Genomic DNA, 18,060 nt, shown 5'->3' on the forward strand with positions numbered 1-18,060 from the left:
ACAAGTTCAAAAACTTTGGGCGACAGCGGAAGCAGTCCACTGACCAGTAAATCCCTTCCTCTTGTAACCAAGCTCACGCAAACCACCCCACCAACTCCCTCAGTGTCAATTTCCTCCTTCCCCAGGAATGCCAATAGTCCTGCAGGCCATGTCACTGGCAATTCTGACGAGTCCTCTCCTGCCTGGGATTCCTCCGATGCATCCTTGCGTGTAACGCCTACTGCTGCTGGCGCTGCTGTTGTTGCTGCTGGGAGTCGATGGTCATCCCAGAGGGGAAGTCGTACTCGTAAGACCACTTTTACTACTTCCACCAAGCAATTGACTGTCCAACAGTCCTTTGCGAGGAAGATGAAATATCACAGCAGTCATCCTGCTGCAAAGCGGATAACTGAGGCCTTGGCATCCTGGGCGGTGAGAAACGTGGTTCCGGTATCCATCATTACTGCAGAGCCAACTAGAGACTTGTTGGAGGTACTGTGTCCCCGGTACCAAATACCATCTAGGTTCCATTTCTCTAGGCAGGCGATACCGAAAATGTACACAGACCTCAGAAAAAGACTCACCAGTGTCCTAAAAAATGCAGTTGTACCCAATGTCCACTTAACCACGGACATGTGGACAAGTGGAGCAGGGCAGGCTCAGGACTATATGACTGTGACAGCCCACTGGGTAGATGTATGGACTCCCGCCGCAAGAACAGCAGCGGCGGCACCAGTAGCAGCATCTCGCAAACGCCAACTCTTTCCTAGGCAGGCTACGCTTTGTATCACCGCTTTCCAGAATACGCACACAGCTAAAAACCTCTTACGGCAACTGAGGAAGATCATCGCAGAATGGCTTACCCCAATTGGACTCTCCTGTGGATTTGTGGCATCGGACAACGCCAGCAATATTGTGTGTGCATTAAATCTGGGCAAATTCCAGCACGTCCCATGTTTTGCACATACCTTGAATTTGGTGGTGCAGAATTATTTAAAAAACGAGAGGGGCGTGCAAGAGATGCTGTCGGTGGCCAGAAGAATTGCGGGACACTTTCGGCGTACAGGCACCACGTACAGAAGACTGGAGCACCACCAAAAACGCCTGAACCTGCCCTGCCATCATCTGAAGCAAGAAGTGGTAACGAGGTGGAATTCAACCCTCTATATGCTTCAGAGGTTGGAGGAGCAGCAAAAGGCCATTCAAGCCTATACAACTGAGCACGATATAGGAGGTGGAATGCACCTGTCTCAAGCGCAGTGGAGAATGATTTCAACGTTGTGCAAGGTTCTGCAAGCTTTTGAACTTGCCACACGTGAAGTCAGTTCAGACACTGCCAGCCTGAGTCAGGTCATTCCCCTCATCAGGCTTTTGCAGAAGAAGCTGGAGACATTGAAGGAGGAGCTAACACAGAGCGATTCCGCTAGGCATGTGGGACTTGTGGATGGAGCCCTTAATTCGCTTAACAAGGATTCACGGGTGGTCAATCTGTTGAAATCAGAGCACTACATTTTGGCCACCGTGCTCGATCCTAGATTTAAAACCTACCTTGGATCTCTCTTTCCGGCAGACACAAGTCTGCTGGGGTTCAAAGAACTGCTGGTGAGAAAATTGTCAAGTCAAGCGGAACGCGACCTGTCAACATCTCCTCCTCCTTCACATTCTCCCGCAACTGGGGGTGTGAGGAAAAGGCTCAGAATTCCGAGCCCACCCGCTGGCGGTGATGCAGGGCAGTCTGGAGCGACTGCTGATGCTGACATCTGGTCCGGACTGAAGGACCTGACAACGATTACGGACATGTCGTCTACTGTCACTGCATATGATTCTCTCCCCATTGAAAGAATGGTGGAGGATTATATGAGTGACCGCATCCAAGTAGGCACGTCAGACAGTCCGTACTTATACTGGCAGGAAAAAGAGGCAATTTGGAGGCCCTTGCACAAACTGGCTTTATTCTACCTAAGTTGCCCTCCCACAAGTGTGTACTCCGAAAGAGTGTTTAGTGCCGCCGCTCACCTTGTCAGCAATCGGCGTACGAGGTTACATCCAGAAAATGTGGAGAAGATGATGTTCATTAAAATGAATTATAATCAATTCCTCCGTGGAGACATTGACCAGCAGCAATTGCCTCCACAAAGTACACAGGGAGCTGAGATGGTGGATTCCAGTGGGGACGAATTGATAATCTGTGAGGAGGGGGATGTACACGGTGATATATCGGAGGATGATGATGAGGTGGACATCTTGCCTCTGTAGAGCCAGTTTGTGCAAGGAGAGATTAATTGCTTCTTTTTTGGTGGGGGTCCAAACCAACCCGTCATTTCAGTCACAGTCGTGTGGCAGACCCTGTCACTGAAATGATGGGTTGGTTAAAGTGTGCATGTCCTGTTTATACAACATAAGGGTGGGTGGGAGGGCCCAAGGACAATTCCATCTTGCACCTCTTTTTTTCTTTCATTTTTCTTTGCGTCATGTGCTGTTTGGGGGGTGTTTTTTGGAAGGGCCATCCTGCGTGACACTGCAGTGCCACTCCTAGATGGGCCAGGTGTTTGTGTCGGCCACTAGGGTCGCTTAGCTTACTCACACAGCTACCTCATTGCGCCTCTTTTTTTCTTTGCGTCATGTGCTGTTTGGGGAGTGTTTTTTGGAAGGGCCATCCTGCGTGACACTGCAGTGCCACTCCTAGATGGGCCAGGTGTTTGTGTCGGCCACTAGGGTCGCTTAGCTTACTCACACAGCTACCTCATTGCGCCTCTTTTTTTCTTTGCGTCATGTGCTGTTTGGGGGGTGTTTTTTGGAAGGGCCATCCTGCGTGACACTGCAGTGCCACTCCTAGATGGGCCAGGTGTTTGTGTCGGCCACTAGGGTCGCTTATCTTAGTCACACAGCTACCTCATTGCGCCTCTTTTTTTTCTTCTTTGCGTCATGTGCTGCTGTTTGGGGAGTGTTTTTTGGAAGGGCCATCCTGCGTGACACTACAGTGCCACTCCTAGATGGGCCAGGTGTTTGTGTCGGCCACTAGGGTCGCTTAGCTTACTCACACAGCTACCTCATTGCGCCTCTTTTTTTCTTTGCGTCATGTGCTGTTTGGGGAGTGTTTTTTGGAAGGGCCATCCTGCGTGACACTGCAGTGCCACTCCTAGATGGGCCAGGTGTTTGTGTCGGCCACTTGGGTCGCTTAGCTTAGCCATCCAGCGACCTTGGTGCAAATTTTAGGACTAAAAATAATATTGTGAGGTGTGAGGTGTTCAGAATAGACTGAAATTGAGTGGAAATTATGGTTATTGAGGTTAATAATACTTTGGGATCAAAATGACCCCCAAATTCTATGATTTAAGCTGTTTTTTAGGGTTTTTTGAAAAAAACACCCAAATCCAAAACACACCCGAATCCGACAAAAAAAATTCGGTGAGGTTTTGCCAAAACGCGTTCGAACCCAAAACACGGCCGCGGAACCGAACACAAAACCAAAACACAAAACCCGAAAAATTTCCGGTGCTCATCACTATATAATACACGGCAGGGTGAGTGGTCTGTGTATAATACACAGCAGGGGGAGCGGTCTGTGTATAATACACAGCAGGGGGAGCGGTCTGTGTATAATACGCAGCAGGGTGAGCGGTCTCTGTATAATACACAGCAGGGGGAGCGGTCTGTGCATAATACGCAGCAGGGTGAGCGGTCTCTGTATAATACGCAGCAGGGTGAGCGGTCTGTGCATAATACGCAGCAGGGTGAGTGGTCTCTGTATAATACGCAGCAGGGTGAGCGATCTCTGTATAATACACGGCAGGGTGAGCGGTGTGTGTATAATACACAGCAGGGTGAGCGGTCTCTGTATAATAGACAGCAGGGAGACGGGTGAGTGGTCTCTGTATAATACGCAGCAGGGTGAGCGTTCTGTATGTAATACACAGCAGGGTGAGCGGTCTCTGTGTAATACGCAGCAGGGTGAGCGGTCTCTGTATAATACACAGCAGGGTGAGCGGTCTCTGTGTAATACGCAGCAGGGTGAGCGGTCTCTGTATAATACGCAGCAGGGTGAGCGTTCTGTATGTAATACACAGCAGGGTGAGCGGTCTCTGTATAATACACAGCAGGGTGAGCGGTCTCTGTATAATAGACAGCAGGGAGACGGGTGAGTGGTCTCTATAATACGCAGCAGGGTGAGCGTTCTGTATGTAATACGCAGCAGGGTGAGCGTTCTGTATGTAATACGCAGCAGGGTGAGCGTTCTGTATGTAATACGCAGCAGGGTGAGCGTTCTGTATGTAATACACAGCAGGGTGAGCGGTCTCTGTATAATACGCAGCAGGGAGAGCGTTCTGTATGTAATACACAGCAGGGTGAGCGGTCTCTGTGTAATACGCAGCAGGGTGAGCGGTCTCTGTGTAATACGCAGCAGGGTGAGCGGTCTCTGTATAATACACAGCAGGGTGAGCGGTCTCTGTATAATACACAGCAGGGTGAGCGGTCTCTGTATAATACGCAGCAGGGTGAGCGGTCTGTATGTAATACGCAGCAGGGTGAGCGTTCTGTATGTAATACACAGCAGGGTGAGCAGTCTCTGTATAATACACAGCAGGGTGAGCGGTCTCTGTGTAATACGCAGCAGGGTGAGCGGTCTCTGTATAATACGCAGCAGGGTGAGCGTTCTGTATGTAATACACAGCAGGGTGAGCGGTCTCTGTATAATACACAGCAGGGTGAGCGGTCTCTGTATAATAGACAGCAGGGAGACGGGTGAGTGGTCTCTAATACGCAGCAGGGTGAGCGTTCTGTATGTAATACGCAGCAGGGTGAGCGTTCTGTATGTAATACGCAGCAGGGTGAGCGTTCTGTATGTAATACGCAGCAGGGTGAGCGTTCTGTATGTAATACACAGCAGGGTGAGCGGTCTCTGTATAATACGCAGCAGGGAGAGCGTTCTGTATGTAATACACAGCAGGGTGAGCGGTCTCTGTGTAATACGCAGCAGGGTGAGCGGTCTCTGTATAATACACAGCAGGGTGAGCGGTCTCTGTATAATACACAGCAGGGTGAGCGGTCTCTGTATAATACGCAGCAGGGTGAGCGGTCTGTATGTAATACGCAGCAGGGTGAGCGTTCTGTATGTAATACACAGCAGGGTGAGCAGTCTCTGTATAATACGCAGCAGGGTGAGCGGTCTCTGTGTAATACTGCAGCAGGGTGAGCGGTCTCTGTATAATACACAGCAGGGTGAGCGTTCTGTATGTAATACGCAGCAGGGTGAGCGGTCTCTGTGTAATACGCAGCAGGGTGAGCGGTCTCTGTGTAATACGCAGCAGGGTGAGCGGTCTCTGTATGTAATACGCAGCAGGGTGAGCGTTCTGTATGTAATACGCAGCAGGGTGAGCGGTCTCTGTGTAATACGCAGCAGGGTGAGCGGTCTCTGTATGTAATACACAGCAGGGTGAGCGGTCTCTGTGTAATACGCAGCAGGGTGAGCGTTCTGTATGTAATACACAGCAGGGTGAGTGGTCTCTGTATAATACGCAGCAGGGTGAGCGGTCTCTGTGTAATACGCAGCAGGGTGAGCGGTCTCTGTGTAATACGCAGCAGGGTGAGCGGTCTCTGTGTAATATGCAGCAGGGTGAGTGGTCTCTGTATAATACGCAGCAGGGTGAGCGGTCTCTGTGTAATACGCAGCAGGGTGAGCGGTCTCTGTGTAATACGCAGCAGGGTGAGCGGTCTCTGTGTAATACGCAGCAGGGTGAGTGGTCTCTGTATAATACGCAGCAGGGTGAGCGGTCTCTGTGTAATACGCAGCAGGGTGAGCGGTCTCTGTATGTAATACACAGCAGGGTGAGCGGTCTCTGTGTAATACGCAGCAGGGTGAGCGTTCTGTATGTAATACGCAGCAGGGTGAGCGGTCTCTGTGTAATACGCAGCAGGGTGAGCGGTCTCTGTATGTAATACACAGCAGGGTGAGCGGTCTCTGTGTAATACGCAGCAGGGTGAGCGTTCTGTATGTAATACACAGCAGGGTGAGTGGTCTCTGTATAATACGCAGCAGGGTGAGCGGTCTCTGTGTAATACGCAGCAGGGTGAGCGGTCTCTGTGTAATACGCAGCAGGGTGAGCGGTCTCCGTGTAATACGCAGCAGGGTGAGCGGTCTCTGTGTAATACGCAGCAGGGTGAGCGGTCTCTGTGTAATACGCAGCAGGGTGAGCGGTCTCTGTGTAATACGCAGCAGGGTGAGCGGTCTCTGTGTAATACGCAGCAGGGTGAGCGGTCTCTGTGTAATACGCAGCAGGGTGAGCGGTCTCTGTGTAATACGCAGCAGGGTGAGTGGTCTCTGTATAATACGCAGCAGGGTGAGCGGTCTCTGTGTAATACGCAGCAGGGTGAGCGTTCTGTATGTAATACACAGCAGGGTGAGTGGTCTCTGTATAATACGCAGCAGGGTGAGCGGTCTCTGTATAATACGCAGCAGGGTGAGCGGTCTCTGTGTAATAGACAGCACGGTGAGCGGTCTCTGTATAATAGACAGCAGGGAGACTGGTCAGTGGTCTCTGTATAATAGACAGCAGGGAGACGGGTGTGCAGTTTCTGCAGAAACTCAGACGGGGTGGAGAAACAGCAAGGTGTCTGGAGTCTAGACAGAGAGGGACAAACAAGAGACCGGCCAGACAAAGAGACCTCAGGAGGACAAGAGACTGATGGCAGGGGGGGGAGCTTATAAAGGAGAGAGTGGGGGATGGCAGGTAAAGCCTCCATGTCAGTATGTAGAGTCTCTCAGGAAACACCATGTATTCTGTCTGTCCCTTACACAGCTGCCTGGGGACTGTCAGGGGCTCAGGGATAAGTTACATTAATGACAGGCACGTGAGATTCTACACTGAGAGATTCCGGTCATTCCCCTATGGAAAGTAACATTGGTGTTCCTATGCGTATGGACTATCAGGACACGTGAGCATTTTATAGGGAACTTAATATTTCCGCAGAGAAAGTAACTGAATATGGGAAACTAACTCCTTCCAGTATACAGGATCCAGCAGTGACGGTGACACCTGCTGGCGGCCACAGGTACTACAGTATATAGGATGGGTGTATTTCATCAGTAGCAGCTAGAGAAGGTATATGGAAGTACGCCTGTGTATTATGATGCTGGGAAAGCATGCTGTATGGTGCTGTACAACGGGACTGCGCATTATACCATGTAGGACAGGGTTCCGCTACGCGTGCTGCAATAAACACAACATAGCCGTTATTCTAAAAAGAGTTTGTAACGTTTTTCTATGCAGTTTAGTTTTTAGCTTTAATTGCTCAGAAGTTGGGAAAACGATGACAGAATATAGTAATTATTATTTTTCTTTTTTACTGCAATGTATTAAAATGAAAAGTCTGCCTTTGGCGGTGTCTGTACTTTCCTGTCATTGTTACCTGACTTTTGTGCAAACGCCAAGCTCTCCAATGACAGTCCTAGCACATAGGAACCCCGCAGGCTGATGCAGCATATGGAAATGACGTCATATGTTTATATAAGTATAACGTGTGTGTAACACGTACATATATGTGCACATGTATTGCTGCTAACACACCGCATCCCTCTTCTTTCTTCGCAGGTCTGTGCACTGTCAGCCCCCGTTTCTCACAATGCTTGCCCACGTTGCCTTCCCTTACCTCCTGGTGGGGTGTCTCCTCATAGCTTCATCCAAGGGACAGTCACCCAGCACCATGACTGACAAGCCCACGGTTCGGCCTGTGTTCAGCCCTCGGCCGTTCATGGTAGCTTGGAATGCGCCCACGCAGGACTGCTGGCCTCGATTTGAAGTGCCTTATAACTTATCGCTCTTTGACCTCAATGCGACGCCCAATCAGGGCTTTGTGAACCAGAGCCTTACAATCTTCTACAAAGAGCGCCTCGGTTTTTACCCTTATTACGATGACCGGAATGTTTCCATCAATGGCGGTGTTCCCCAGAACGCCAGTCTCCGGACTCACCTGAACAACCTGCAGGAAGATATTTCCAGGTATATACGGGTCTTCGATAAAGACGGGCTGGCCGTCATCGACTGGGAAGAGTGGCGGCCTATTTGGATAAGGAACTGGAAGAGCAAGGATGTGTACAGGCAGGCGTCGCGACAGTTGGTGTCCTCGCGCCACCCTGACTGGACGGCGGATAACGTCAGCAAACAGGCACAGTACGAGTTTGAAAACGCCGCCCGCGACTTCATGGAAAAAACCTTGCACTACTCCAGGAATTTCGCGCCCCGCCAAATGTGGGGCTATTACCTGTTCCCGGACTGCTACAATCATGACTACCTGACCAACTGGGACAGCTATACCGGCAGGTGTCCTGACGTGGAAATGTCCCGGAACGACCAGTTATCGTGGTTGTGGGAGGAGAGCACCGCACTTTACCCGTCCATTTACCTAGACCCTTCCCTGAAATCCTCCGCCAATGGGCGCAAATTTGTACACTACCGAGTGAAAGAAGCCATGAGGATAGCCTACAAGCACCACCGAGACTACTCTGTCCCCGTCTTCGTATACACACGACCTACCTACATAAAGAATATGGATCTTCTCTCCGAGGTAAGACGTGTGGTGCACAAATGGAGTCATTGATACAAGAGCGGTAAGCGTAGTGGGATGTTATGCCTTGCATGCGATAGCCATCCAGTTATACCTTCTTACTTCACTACCACAATGTAATCCAGGGAGCCCACCCCAGAATCCCGCTCACTAGGCATCGCTGCCACTTGCATGGGTGTGCAGATCCTAGGCGGTGACCACATACACCAACTGACTGTACATTGTCACAGTATATGTCGGTGCTAAGTAAGTAATCAATGATAACCCATCATACTATCTCAACACCTTTGCAAGTGCACAGGCTATAAATGCAGGACGATGCACAGTCCTAGTGGTACTGGGGGTCGATGGTTACCCCTGGGGCTTGGATTGAGGCGCAGCAAGGGGGTAAAACAGTCTGATATCGTGGCTGTATAATGTGCTTCATCTCCGAACAGAACATTGTTGTGAGAAACCCAACCCTTGTCAGGAATCCAGCGGCTCGCCACCCACAAAACGTGGGCCTAAATGTTATGATAGAATGAATCAAATGGGATTTTCTGCATGTCAAACACAAGCGGAGCCCACAGTCTCTCTGCTTAACCCCCTGATTATCTGGCTCTGCTATTGTATGCATATTTTATAATGTCCCTTCTTAGTATGTTACAGGGCAGATAACTACACACAGCATCAGTGTATTATAATGTCCCCTCTCCTAGTATGTTACAGGGCAGATAACTGCACACACAGCATCAGTGTATTATAATGTCCCCTCTCCTAGTATGTTACACAGCATCAGTGTATTATAATGTCCCCTCTCCTAGTATGTTACACAGCATCAGTGTATTATAATACCCCTCTCGTAGTATGTTACAGGGCAGATAACTGCACACACAGCATCAGTGTATTATAATGTCCCCTCTCCTAGTATGTTACAGGGCAGATAACTGCACACACAGCATCAGTGTATTATAATGTCCCCTCTCCTAGTATGTTACAAGGCAGATAACTGCACACACGGCCTCAGTGTATTATAATGTCCCCTCTCCTAGTATGTTACAGGGCAGATAACTACACACAGCATCACTGTATTATAATGTCCCCTCTCCTAGTATGTTACACAGCATCAGTGTATTATAATGTCCCCTCTCCTAGTATGTTACACAGCATCAGTGTATTATAATGCCCCCTCTCCTAGTATGTTACAGGGTAGATAACTGCACACACAGCATCAGTGTATTATAATGTCCCCTCTCCTAGTATGTTACAGGGCAGATAACTACACACACAGCATCAGTGTATTATAATGTCCCCTCTCCTAGTATGTTACAGAGCAGATAACTACACACAGCATCAGTGTATTATAATGTCCCCTCTCCTAGTATGTTACAGGGCAGATAACTACACACAGCATCACTGTATTATAATGTCCCCTCTCCTAGTATGTTACACAGCATCAGTGTATTATAATGTCCCCTCTCCTAGTATGTTACACAGCATCAGTGTATTATAATGCCCCCTCTCCTAGTATGTTACAGGGCAGATAACTGCACACACAGCATCAGTGTATTATAATGTCCCCTCTCCTAGTATGTTACAGGGCAGATAACTGCACACACAGCATCAGTGTATTATAATGTCCCCTCTCCTAGTATGTTACAGGGCAGATAACTACACACAGCATCAGTGTATTATAATGTCCCCTCTTAGTATGTTACAGGGCAGATAACTACACACAGCATCAGTGTATTATAATGTCCCCTCTTAGTATGTTACAGGGCAGATAACTGCACACACGGCCTCAGTGTATTATAATGTCCCCTCTCCTAGTATGTTACACAGCATCAGTGTATTATAATGTCCCCTCTCCTAGTATGTTGCAGGGCAGATAACTACACACAGCATCAGTGTATTATAATGTCCCCTCTCCTAGTATGTTACAGAGCAGATAACTACACACAGCATCAGTGTATTATAATGTCCCCTCTCCTAGTATGTTACAGGGCAGATAACTACACACAGCATCACTGTATTATAATGTCCCCTCTCCTAGTATGTTACACAGCATCAGTGTATTATAATGCCCCCTCTCCTAGTATGTTACAGGGCAGATAACTGCACACACAGCATCAGTGTATTATAATGTCCCCTCTCCTAGTATGTTACAGGGCAGATAACTACACACAGCATCAGTATATTATAATGTCCCCTCTTAGTATGTTACAGGGCAGATAACTGCACACACAGCATCAGTGTATTATAATGTCCCCTCTCCTAGTATGTTATGGGGCAGATAACTACACACAGCATCACTGTATTATAATGTCCCCTCTTAGTATGTTACAGGGCAGATAACTACACACAGCATCAGTGTATTATAATGTCCCCTCTTAGTATGTTACAGGGCAGATAACTACACACCGCATCAGTGTATTATAATGTCCCCTCTTAGTATGTTACAGGGCAGATAACTACACACAGCATCAGTGTATTATAATGTCCCCTCTCCTAGTATGTTATGGGGCAGATAACTACACACAGCATCACTGTATTATAATGTCCCCTCTTAGTATGTTACAGGGCAGATAACTACACACAGCATCAGTGTATTATAATGTCCCCTCTTAGTATGTTACAGGGCAGATAACTGCACACACGGCCTCAGTGTATTATAATGTCCCCTCTCCTAGTATGTTACACAGCATCAGTGTATTATAATGTCCCCTCTCCTAGTATGTTACAGGGCAGATAACTACACACAGCATCAGTATATTATAATGTCCCCTCTTAGTATGTTACAGGGCAGATAACTGCACACACAGCATCAGTGTATTATAATGTCCCCTCTCCTAGTATGTTATGGGGCAGATAACTACACACAGCATCACTGTATTATAATGTCCCCTCTCCTAGTATGTTACACAGCATCAGTGTATTATAATGTCCCCTCTCCTAGTATGTTACACAGCATCAGTGTATTATAATGTCCCCTCTCCTAGTATGTTACAGGGCGGATAACTACACACGCGGCATCAGTGTATTATAATGTCCCCTCTTAGTATGTTACAGGGCAGATAACTGCACACACAGCATCAGTGTATTATAATGCCCCCTCTCGTAGTATGTTACAGGGCGGATAACTACACACAGCATCAGTGTATTATAATGTCCCCTCTCCTAGTATGTTACACAGCATCAGTGTATTATAATGTCCCCTCTCCTAGTATGTTACAGGGCAGATAACTACACACAGCATCAGTGTATTATAATGTCCCCTCTTAGTATGTTACAGGGCAGATAACTACACACAGCATCAGTGTATTATAATGTCCCCTCTTAGTATGTTACAGGGCAGATAACTGCACACACGGCCTCAGTGTATTATAATGTCCCCTCTTAGTATGTTACAGGGCAGATAACTGCACACACAGCATCAGTGTATTATAATGTCCCCTCTCCTAGTATGTTACAGGGCAGATAACTGCACACACAGCATCAGTGTATTATAATGTCCCCTCTTAGTATGTTACAGGGCAGATAACTGCACACAGCATCAGTGTATTATAATGTCCTCTCTCCTAGTATGTTACAGGGCAGATAACTGCACACACGGCCTCAGTGTATTATAATGTCCCCTCTTAGTATGTTACAGGGCAGATAACTGCACACAGCATCAGTGTATTATAATGTCCCCTCTCCTAGTATGTTACAGGGCAGATAACTGCACACACAGCATCAGTGTATTATAATGTCCCCTCTTAGTATGTTACAGGGCAGATAACTGCACACAGCATCAGTGTATTATAATGTCCTCTCTCCTAGTATGTTACAGGGCAGATAACTGCACACACAGCATCACTGTATTATAATGTCCTCTCTCCTAGTATGTTACAGGGCAGATAACTGCACACACAGCATCAGTGTATTATAATGTCCCCTCTCCTAGTATGTTACAGGGCAGATAACTGCACACACAGCATCAGTGTATTATAATGTCCTCTCTCCTAGTATGTTACAGGGCAGATAACTGCACACACGGCCTCAGTGTATTATAATGTCCCCTCTTAGTATGTTACAGGGCAGATAACTGCACACACAGCATCAGTGTATTGTAATGCCCCCTCTTAGTATGTTACAGGGCGGATAACTACACACAGCATCAGTGTATTATAATGTCCCCTCTCCTAGTATGTTACACAGCATCAGTGTATTATAATGTCCCCTCTCCTAGTATGTTACAGGGCAGATAACTACACACAGCATCAGTGTATTATAATGTCCCCTCTTAGTATGTTACAGGGCAGATAACTACACACAGCATCAGTGTATTATAATGTCCCCTCTTAGTATGTTACAGGGCAGATAACTGCACACACAGCATCAGTGTATTATAATGTCCCCTCTCCTAGTATGTTACAGGGCAGATAACTGCACACACAGCATCAGTGTATTATAATGTCCCCTCTCCTAGTATGTTACAGGGCAGATAACCGCACACAGCATCAGTGTATTATAATGTCCCCTCTCCTAGTATGTTACAGGGCAGATAACTGCACACACGGCCTCAGTGTATTATAATGTCCCCTCTTAGTATGTTACAGGGCAGATAACTGCACACAGCATCAGTGTATTATAATGTCCCCTCTCCTAGTATGTTACAGGGCAGATAACTGCACACACAGCATCAGTGTATTATAATGTCCCCTCTTAGTATGTTACAGGGCAGATAACTTCACACACAGCATCAGTGTATTATAATGTCCCCTCTTAGTATGTTACAGGGCAGATAACTGCACACAGCATCAGTGTATTATAATGTCCTCTCTCCTAGTATGTTACAGGGCAGATAACTGCACACACGGCCTCAGTGTATTATAATGTCCCCTCTCAGTATGTTACAGGGCAGATAACTGCACACAGCATCAGTGTATTATAATGTCCCCTCTCCTAGTATGTTACAGGGCAGATAACTGCACACACAGCATCAGTGTATTATAATGTCCCCTCTTAGTATGTTACAGGGCAGATAACTGCACACAGCATCAGTGTATTATAATGTCCTCTCTCCTAGTATGTTACAGGGCAGATAACTGCACACACAGCATCACTGTATTATAATGTCCTCTCTCCTAGTATGTTACAGGGCAGATAACTGCACACACAGCATCAGTGTATTATAATGTCCCCTCTCCTAGTATGTTACAGGGCAGATAACTGCACACACAGCATCAGTGTATTATAATGTCCTCTCTCCTAGTATGTTACAGGGCAGATAACTGCACACGCAGCATCAGTGTATTATTGGCTTGGCACACAATATGGCTGCCTCTGCATCATAAATTACCTTTTTTTTTTTTTTTTGTCTCTAGTTGGATTTAATCTCGACTATCGGAGAAAGCGCTGCACAGGGGGCTGCAGGTGCAATATTTTGGGGCGATGCAGAATACTCTAGGAACAGGGTGAGTGTTATTCTAAAACCTTTATCATTTGATCCAATTCCAGTGTGACCCATCTTAATTTACCTGTCCTCTCCCTCCTCCTGTACTTATGTTCTTATTGCTGTAGGTCAGTGCTACTATTTCAATTTTGTGCTTGTTGTTCTAGGTTGCTGCTCCCCTCCTCTCTCCTGTGCTGCTTGTTCCAGCTTGCTGATCCCCCTCCTCTCTCCTGTGCTGCTTGTTCTAGCTTGCTGATCCCCTCCTCTCTCCTGTGCTGCTTGTTCTAGGTTGCTGCTCCCCTCCTCTCTCCTGTGCTGCTTGTTCTAGCTTGCTGCTCCCCTCCTCTCTCCTGTGCTGCTTGTTCTAGCTTGCTGCTCCCCTCCTCTCTCCTGTGCTGCTTGTTCTAGCTTGCTGCATCCCCCTCCTCTCTCCTGTGCTGCTTGTTCTAGCTTGCTGCTCCCCTCCTCTCTCCTGTGCTGCTTGTTCTAGCTTGCTGCATCCCCTCTTCTCTCCTGTGCTGCTTGTTCTAGCTTGCTCATCCCCCTCCTCTCTCCTGTGCTGCTTGTTCTAGCTTGCTGATCCCCTCCTCTCTCCTGTGCTGCTTGTTCTAGCTTGCTGCATCCCCTCTTCTCTCCTGTGCTGCTTGTTCTAGCTTGCTGATCCCCCTCCTCTCTCCTGTGCTGCTTGTTCTAGCTTGCTGCTCCCCTCCTCTCTCCTGTGCTGCTTGTTCTAGCTTGCTGCATCCCCTCTTCTCTCCTGTGCTGCTTGTTCTAGCTTGCTGATCCCCCTCCTCTCTCCTGTGCTGCTTGTTCTAGCTTGCTGCTCCCCTCCTCTCTCCTGTGCTGCTTGTTCTAGCTTGCTGCTCCCCTCCTCTCTCCTGTGCTGCTTGTTCTAGCTTGCTGCTCCCCCTCCTCTCTCCTGTGCTGCTTGTTCTAGCTTGCTGATCCCCCCCTCTCTCATGTGCTGCTTGTTCTAGCTTGCTGATCCCCTCCTCTCTCCTGTGCTGCTTGTTCTAGCTTGCTGATCCCCTCCTCTCTCCTGTGCTGCTTGTTCTAGTTTGCTGATCCCCTCCTCTCTCCTGTGCTGCTTGTTCTAGCTTGCTGATCCCCTCCTCTCTCCTGTGCTGCTTGTTCTAGCTTGCTGATCCCCCTCCTCTCTCCTGTGCTTGTTCTAGCTTGCTGCTCCCCTCCTCTCTCCTGTGCTTGTTGTTCTAGCTTGCTGCTCTCCTCCTCTCTCCTGTGCTTGTTGTTCTAGCTTGCTGCTCTCCTCCTCTCTCCTGTGCTGCTTGTTGTATGTTACTGCTCCCCTCCTCTCTCCTGTGCTTGTTGTTCTAGCTTGCTGATCCCCTCCTCTCTCCTGTGCTGCTTGTTCTAGCTTGCTGATCCCCCTCCTCTCTCCTGTGCTGCTTGTTCTAGGTTGCTGATCCCCTCCTCTCTCCTGTGCTGCTTGTTCTAGCTTGCTGCTCCCCTCCTCTCTCCTGTGCTGCTTGTTCTAGCTTGCTGCTCCCCTCCTCTCTCCTGTGCTGCTTGTTCTAGCTTGCTGATCCCCTCCTCTCTCCTGTGCTGCTTGTTCTAGCTTGCTGTTCCCCTCCTCTCTCCTGTGCTGCTTGTTCTAGGTGCTGCTCCCCTCCTCTCTCCTGTGCTGCTTGTTCTAGCTTGCTGATCCCCCTCCTCTCTCATGTGCTGCTTGTTCTAGCTTGCTGATCCCCCTCTTCTCTCCTGTGCTGCTTCTTCTAGCTTGCTGATCCCCCTCCTCTCTCCTGTGCTGCTTGTTCTAGCTTGCTGATCCCCTCCTCTCTCCTGTGCTGCTTGTTCTAGCTTGCTGATCCCCTCCTCTCTCCTGTGCTGCTTGCTCTAGTTTGCTGATCCCCTCCTCTCTCCTGTGCTGCTTGTTCTAGCTTGCTGATCCCCTCCTCTCTCCTGTGCTGCTTGTTCTAGCTTGCTGATCCCCCTCCTCTCTCCTGTGCTTGTTCTAGCTTGCTGCTCCCCTCCTCTCTCCTGTGCTTGTTGTTCTAGCTTGCTGCTCTCCTCCTCTCTCCTGTGCTTGTTGTTCTAGCTTGCTCCTGTGCTGCTTGTTGTAGGTTACTGCTCCCCTCCTCTCTCCTGTGCTTGTTGTTCTAGCTTGCTGATCCCCTCCTCTCTCCTGTGCTGCTTGTTCTAGCTTGCTGATCCCCCTCCTCTCTCCTGTGCTGCTTGTTCTAGGTTGCTGATCCCCTCCTCTCTCCTGTGCTGCTTGTTCTAGCTTGCTGCTCCCCTCCTCTCTCCTGTGCTGCTTGTTCTAGCTTGCTGCTCCCCTCCTCTCTCCTGTGCTGCTTGTTCTAGCTTGCTGATCCCCTCCTCTCTCCTGTGCTGCTTGTTCTAGCTTGCTGTTCCCCTCCTCTCTCCTGTGCTGCTTGTTCTAGGTGCTGCTCCCCTCCTCTCTCCTGTGCTGCTTGTTCTAGCTTGCTGATCCCCCTCCTCTCTCATGTGCTGCTTGTTCTAGCTTGCTGATCCCCCTCTTCTCTCCTGTGCTGCTTCTTCTAGCTTGCTGATCCCCCTCCTCTCTCCTGTGCTGCTTGTTCTAGCTTGCTGATCCCCTCCTCTCTCCTGTGCTGCTTGTTCTAGTTTGCTGATCCCCCTCCTCTCTCCTGTGCTGCTTGTTCTAGCTTGCTGCTCCCCTCCTCTCTCCTGTGCTGCTTGTTGTAGGTGCTGCTCCCCTCCTCTCTCCTGTTCTGCTTGTTCTAGCTTGCTGATCCCCCTCCTCTCTCATGTGCTTGTTCTAGCTTGCTGCTCCCCTCCTCTCTCCTGTGCTTGTTCTAGCTTGCTGCTCCCCTCCTCTCTCCTGTGCTTGTTCTAGCTTGCTGCTCCCCTCCTCTCTCCTGTGCTTGTTGTTCTAGCTTGCTGCTCTCCTCCTCTCTCCTGTGCTGCTTGTTGTAGGTTGCTGCTCCCCTCCTCTCTCCTGTGCTTGTAGTTCTAGGTTGCTGCTCCCCTCCTCTCTCCTGTGCTGCTTGTCCTAGCTTGCTGCTCCGCTCCTCTCTCCTGTGCTGCTTGTTCTAGCTTGCTGCTCCCCTCCTCTCTACTGTGCTGCTTGTTCTAGCTTGCTGATCCCCCTCCTCTCTCCTGTGCTTGTTCTAGCTTGCTGCTCCCCTCCTCTCTCCTGTGCTTGTTGTTCTAGCTTGCTGCTCTCCTCCTCTCTCCTGTGCTGCTTGTTGTAGGTTACTGCTCCCCTCCTCTCTCCTGTGCTTGTTGTTCTAGCTTGCTGCTCCCCTCCTGTCTCCTGTGCTGCTTGTTGTAGGTTACTGCTCCCCTCCTCTCTCCTGTGCTTGTTGTAGGTTGCTGCTCCCCTCCTCTCTCCTGTGCTGCTTGTTGTAGGTTACTGCTCCCCTCCTCTCTCCTGTGCTTGTTGTAGGTTGCTGCTCCGCTCCTCTCTCCTGTGCTGCTTGTTCTAGCTTGCTGCTCCGCTCCTCTCTACTGTGCTGATTGTTTTAGCTTGCTGCTCCCCTCCTGTCTCCTGTGCTTGTAGTTCTAGGTTACTGCTCCCCTCCTCTCTTCTGTACTTGTAGTTCTAGGTTGCTGCTCCCCACATCTCTTCTGTGCTGCTTGTTCTAGGTTGCTGCTCCCCTCCTCTCTCCTGTGCTGCTTGTTGTAGGTGCTGCTCCCCTCCTCTCTCCTGTTCTGCTTGTTCTAGCTTGCTGATCCCCCTCCTCTCTCCTGTGCTTGTTCTAGCTTGCTGCTCCCTCCTCTCTCCTGTGCTTGTTGTTCTAGCTTACTGCTTTCCTCCTCTCTCCTGTGCTGCTTGTTGTAGGTTACTGCTCCCCTCCTCTCTCCTGTGCTTGTTGTTCTAGCTTGCTGCTCCCCTCCTCTCTCCTGTGCTGCTTGTTGTAGGTTACTGCTCCCCTCCTCTCTCCTGTGCTTGTTGTAGGTTGCTGCTCCGCTCCTCTCTCCTGTGCTGCTTGTTCTAGCTTGCTGCTCCGCTCCTCTCTACTGTGCTGCTTGTTCTAGCTTGCTGCTCCGCTCCTCTCTACTGTGCTGCTTGTTTTAGCTTGCTGCTCCCCTCCTGTCTCCTGTGCTTGTAGTTCTAGGTTACTGCTCCCCTCCTCTCTTCTGTGCTTGTAGTTCTAGGT

General features: G+C 49.1%; 1 protein-coding gene across 1 annotated transcript in view; it reads left to right on the top strand.

The window, feature by feature from the left end:
- The window catches only part of LOC134958661 (hyaluronidase-2-like), a 42,786-nt gene that overhangs the window by 11,093 nt on the left and 13,633 nt on the right, over positions 1-18,060 (top strand). Inside the window, exons 2-3 of the mRNA XM_063941398.1 lie at positions 7,569-8,541; positions 13,890-13,979. Of these exons, the coding sequence (XP_063797468.1) occupies positions 7,569-8,541; positions 13,890-13,979 (1,063 nt within the window). The remainder of the gene's footprint in view (positions 1-7,568; positions 8,542-13,889; positions 13,980-18,060) is intronic.

Source organism: Pseudophryne corroboree, chromosome 9 (assembly GCF_028390025.1).
Source record: "Pseudophryne corroboree isolate aPseCor3 chromosome 9, aPseCor3.hap2, whole genome shotgun sequence".
Taxonomy (NCBI): Eukaryota; Metazoa; Chordata; class Amphibia; order Anura; family Myobatrachidae; genus Pseudophryne; species Pseudophryne corroboree.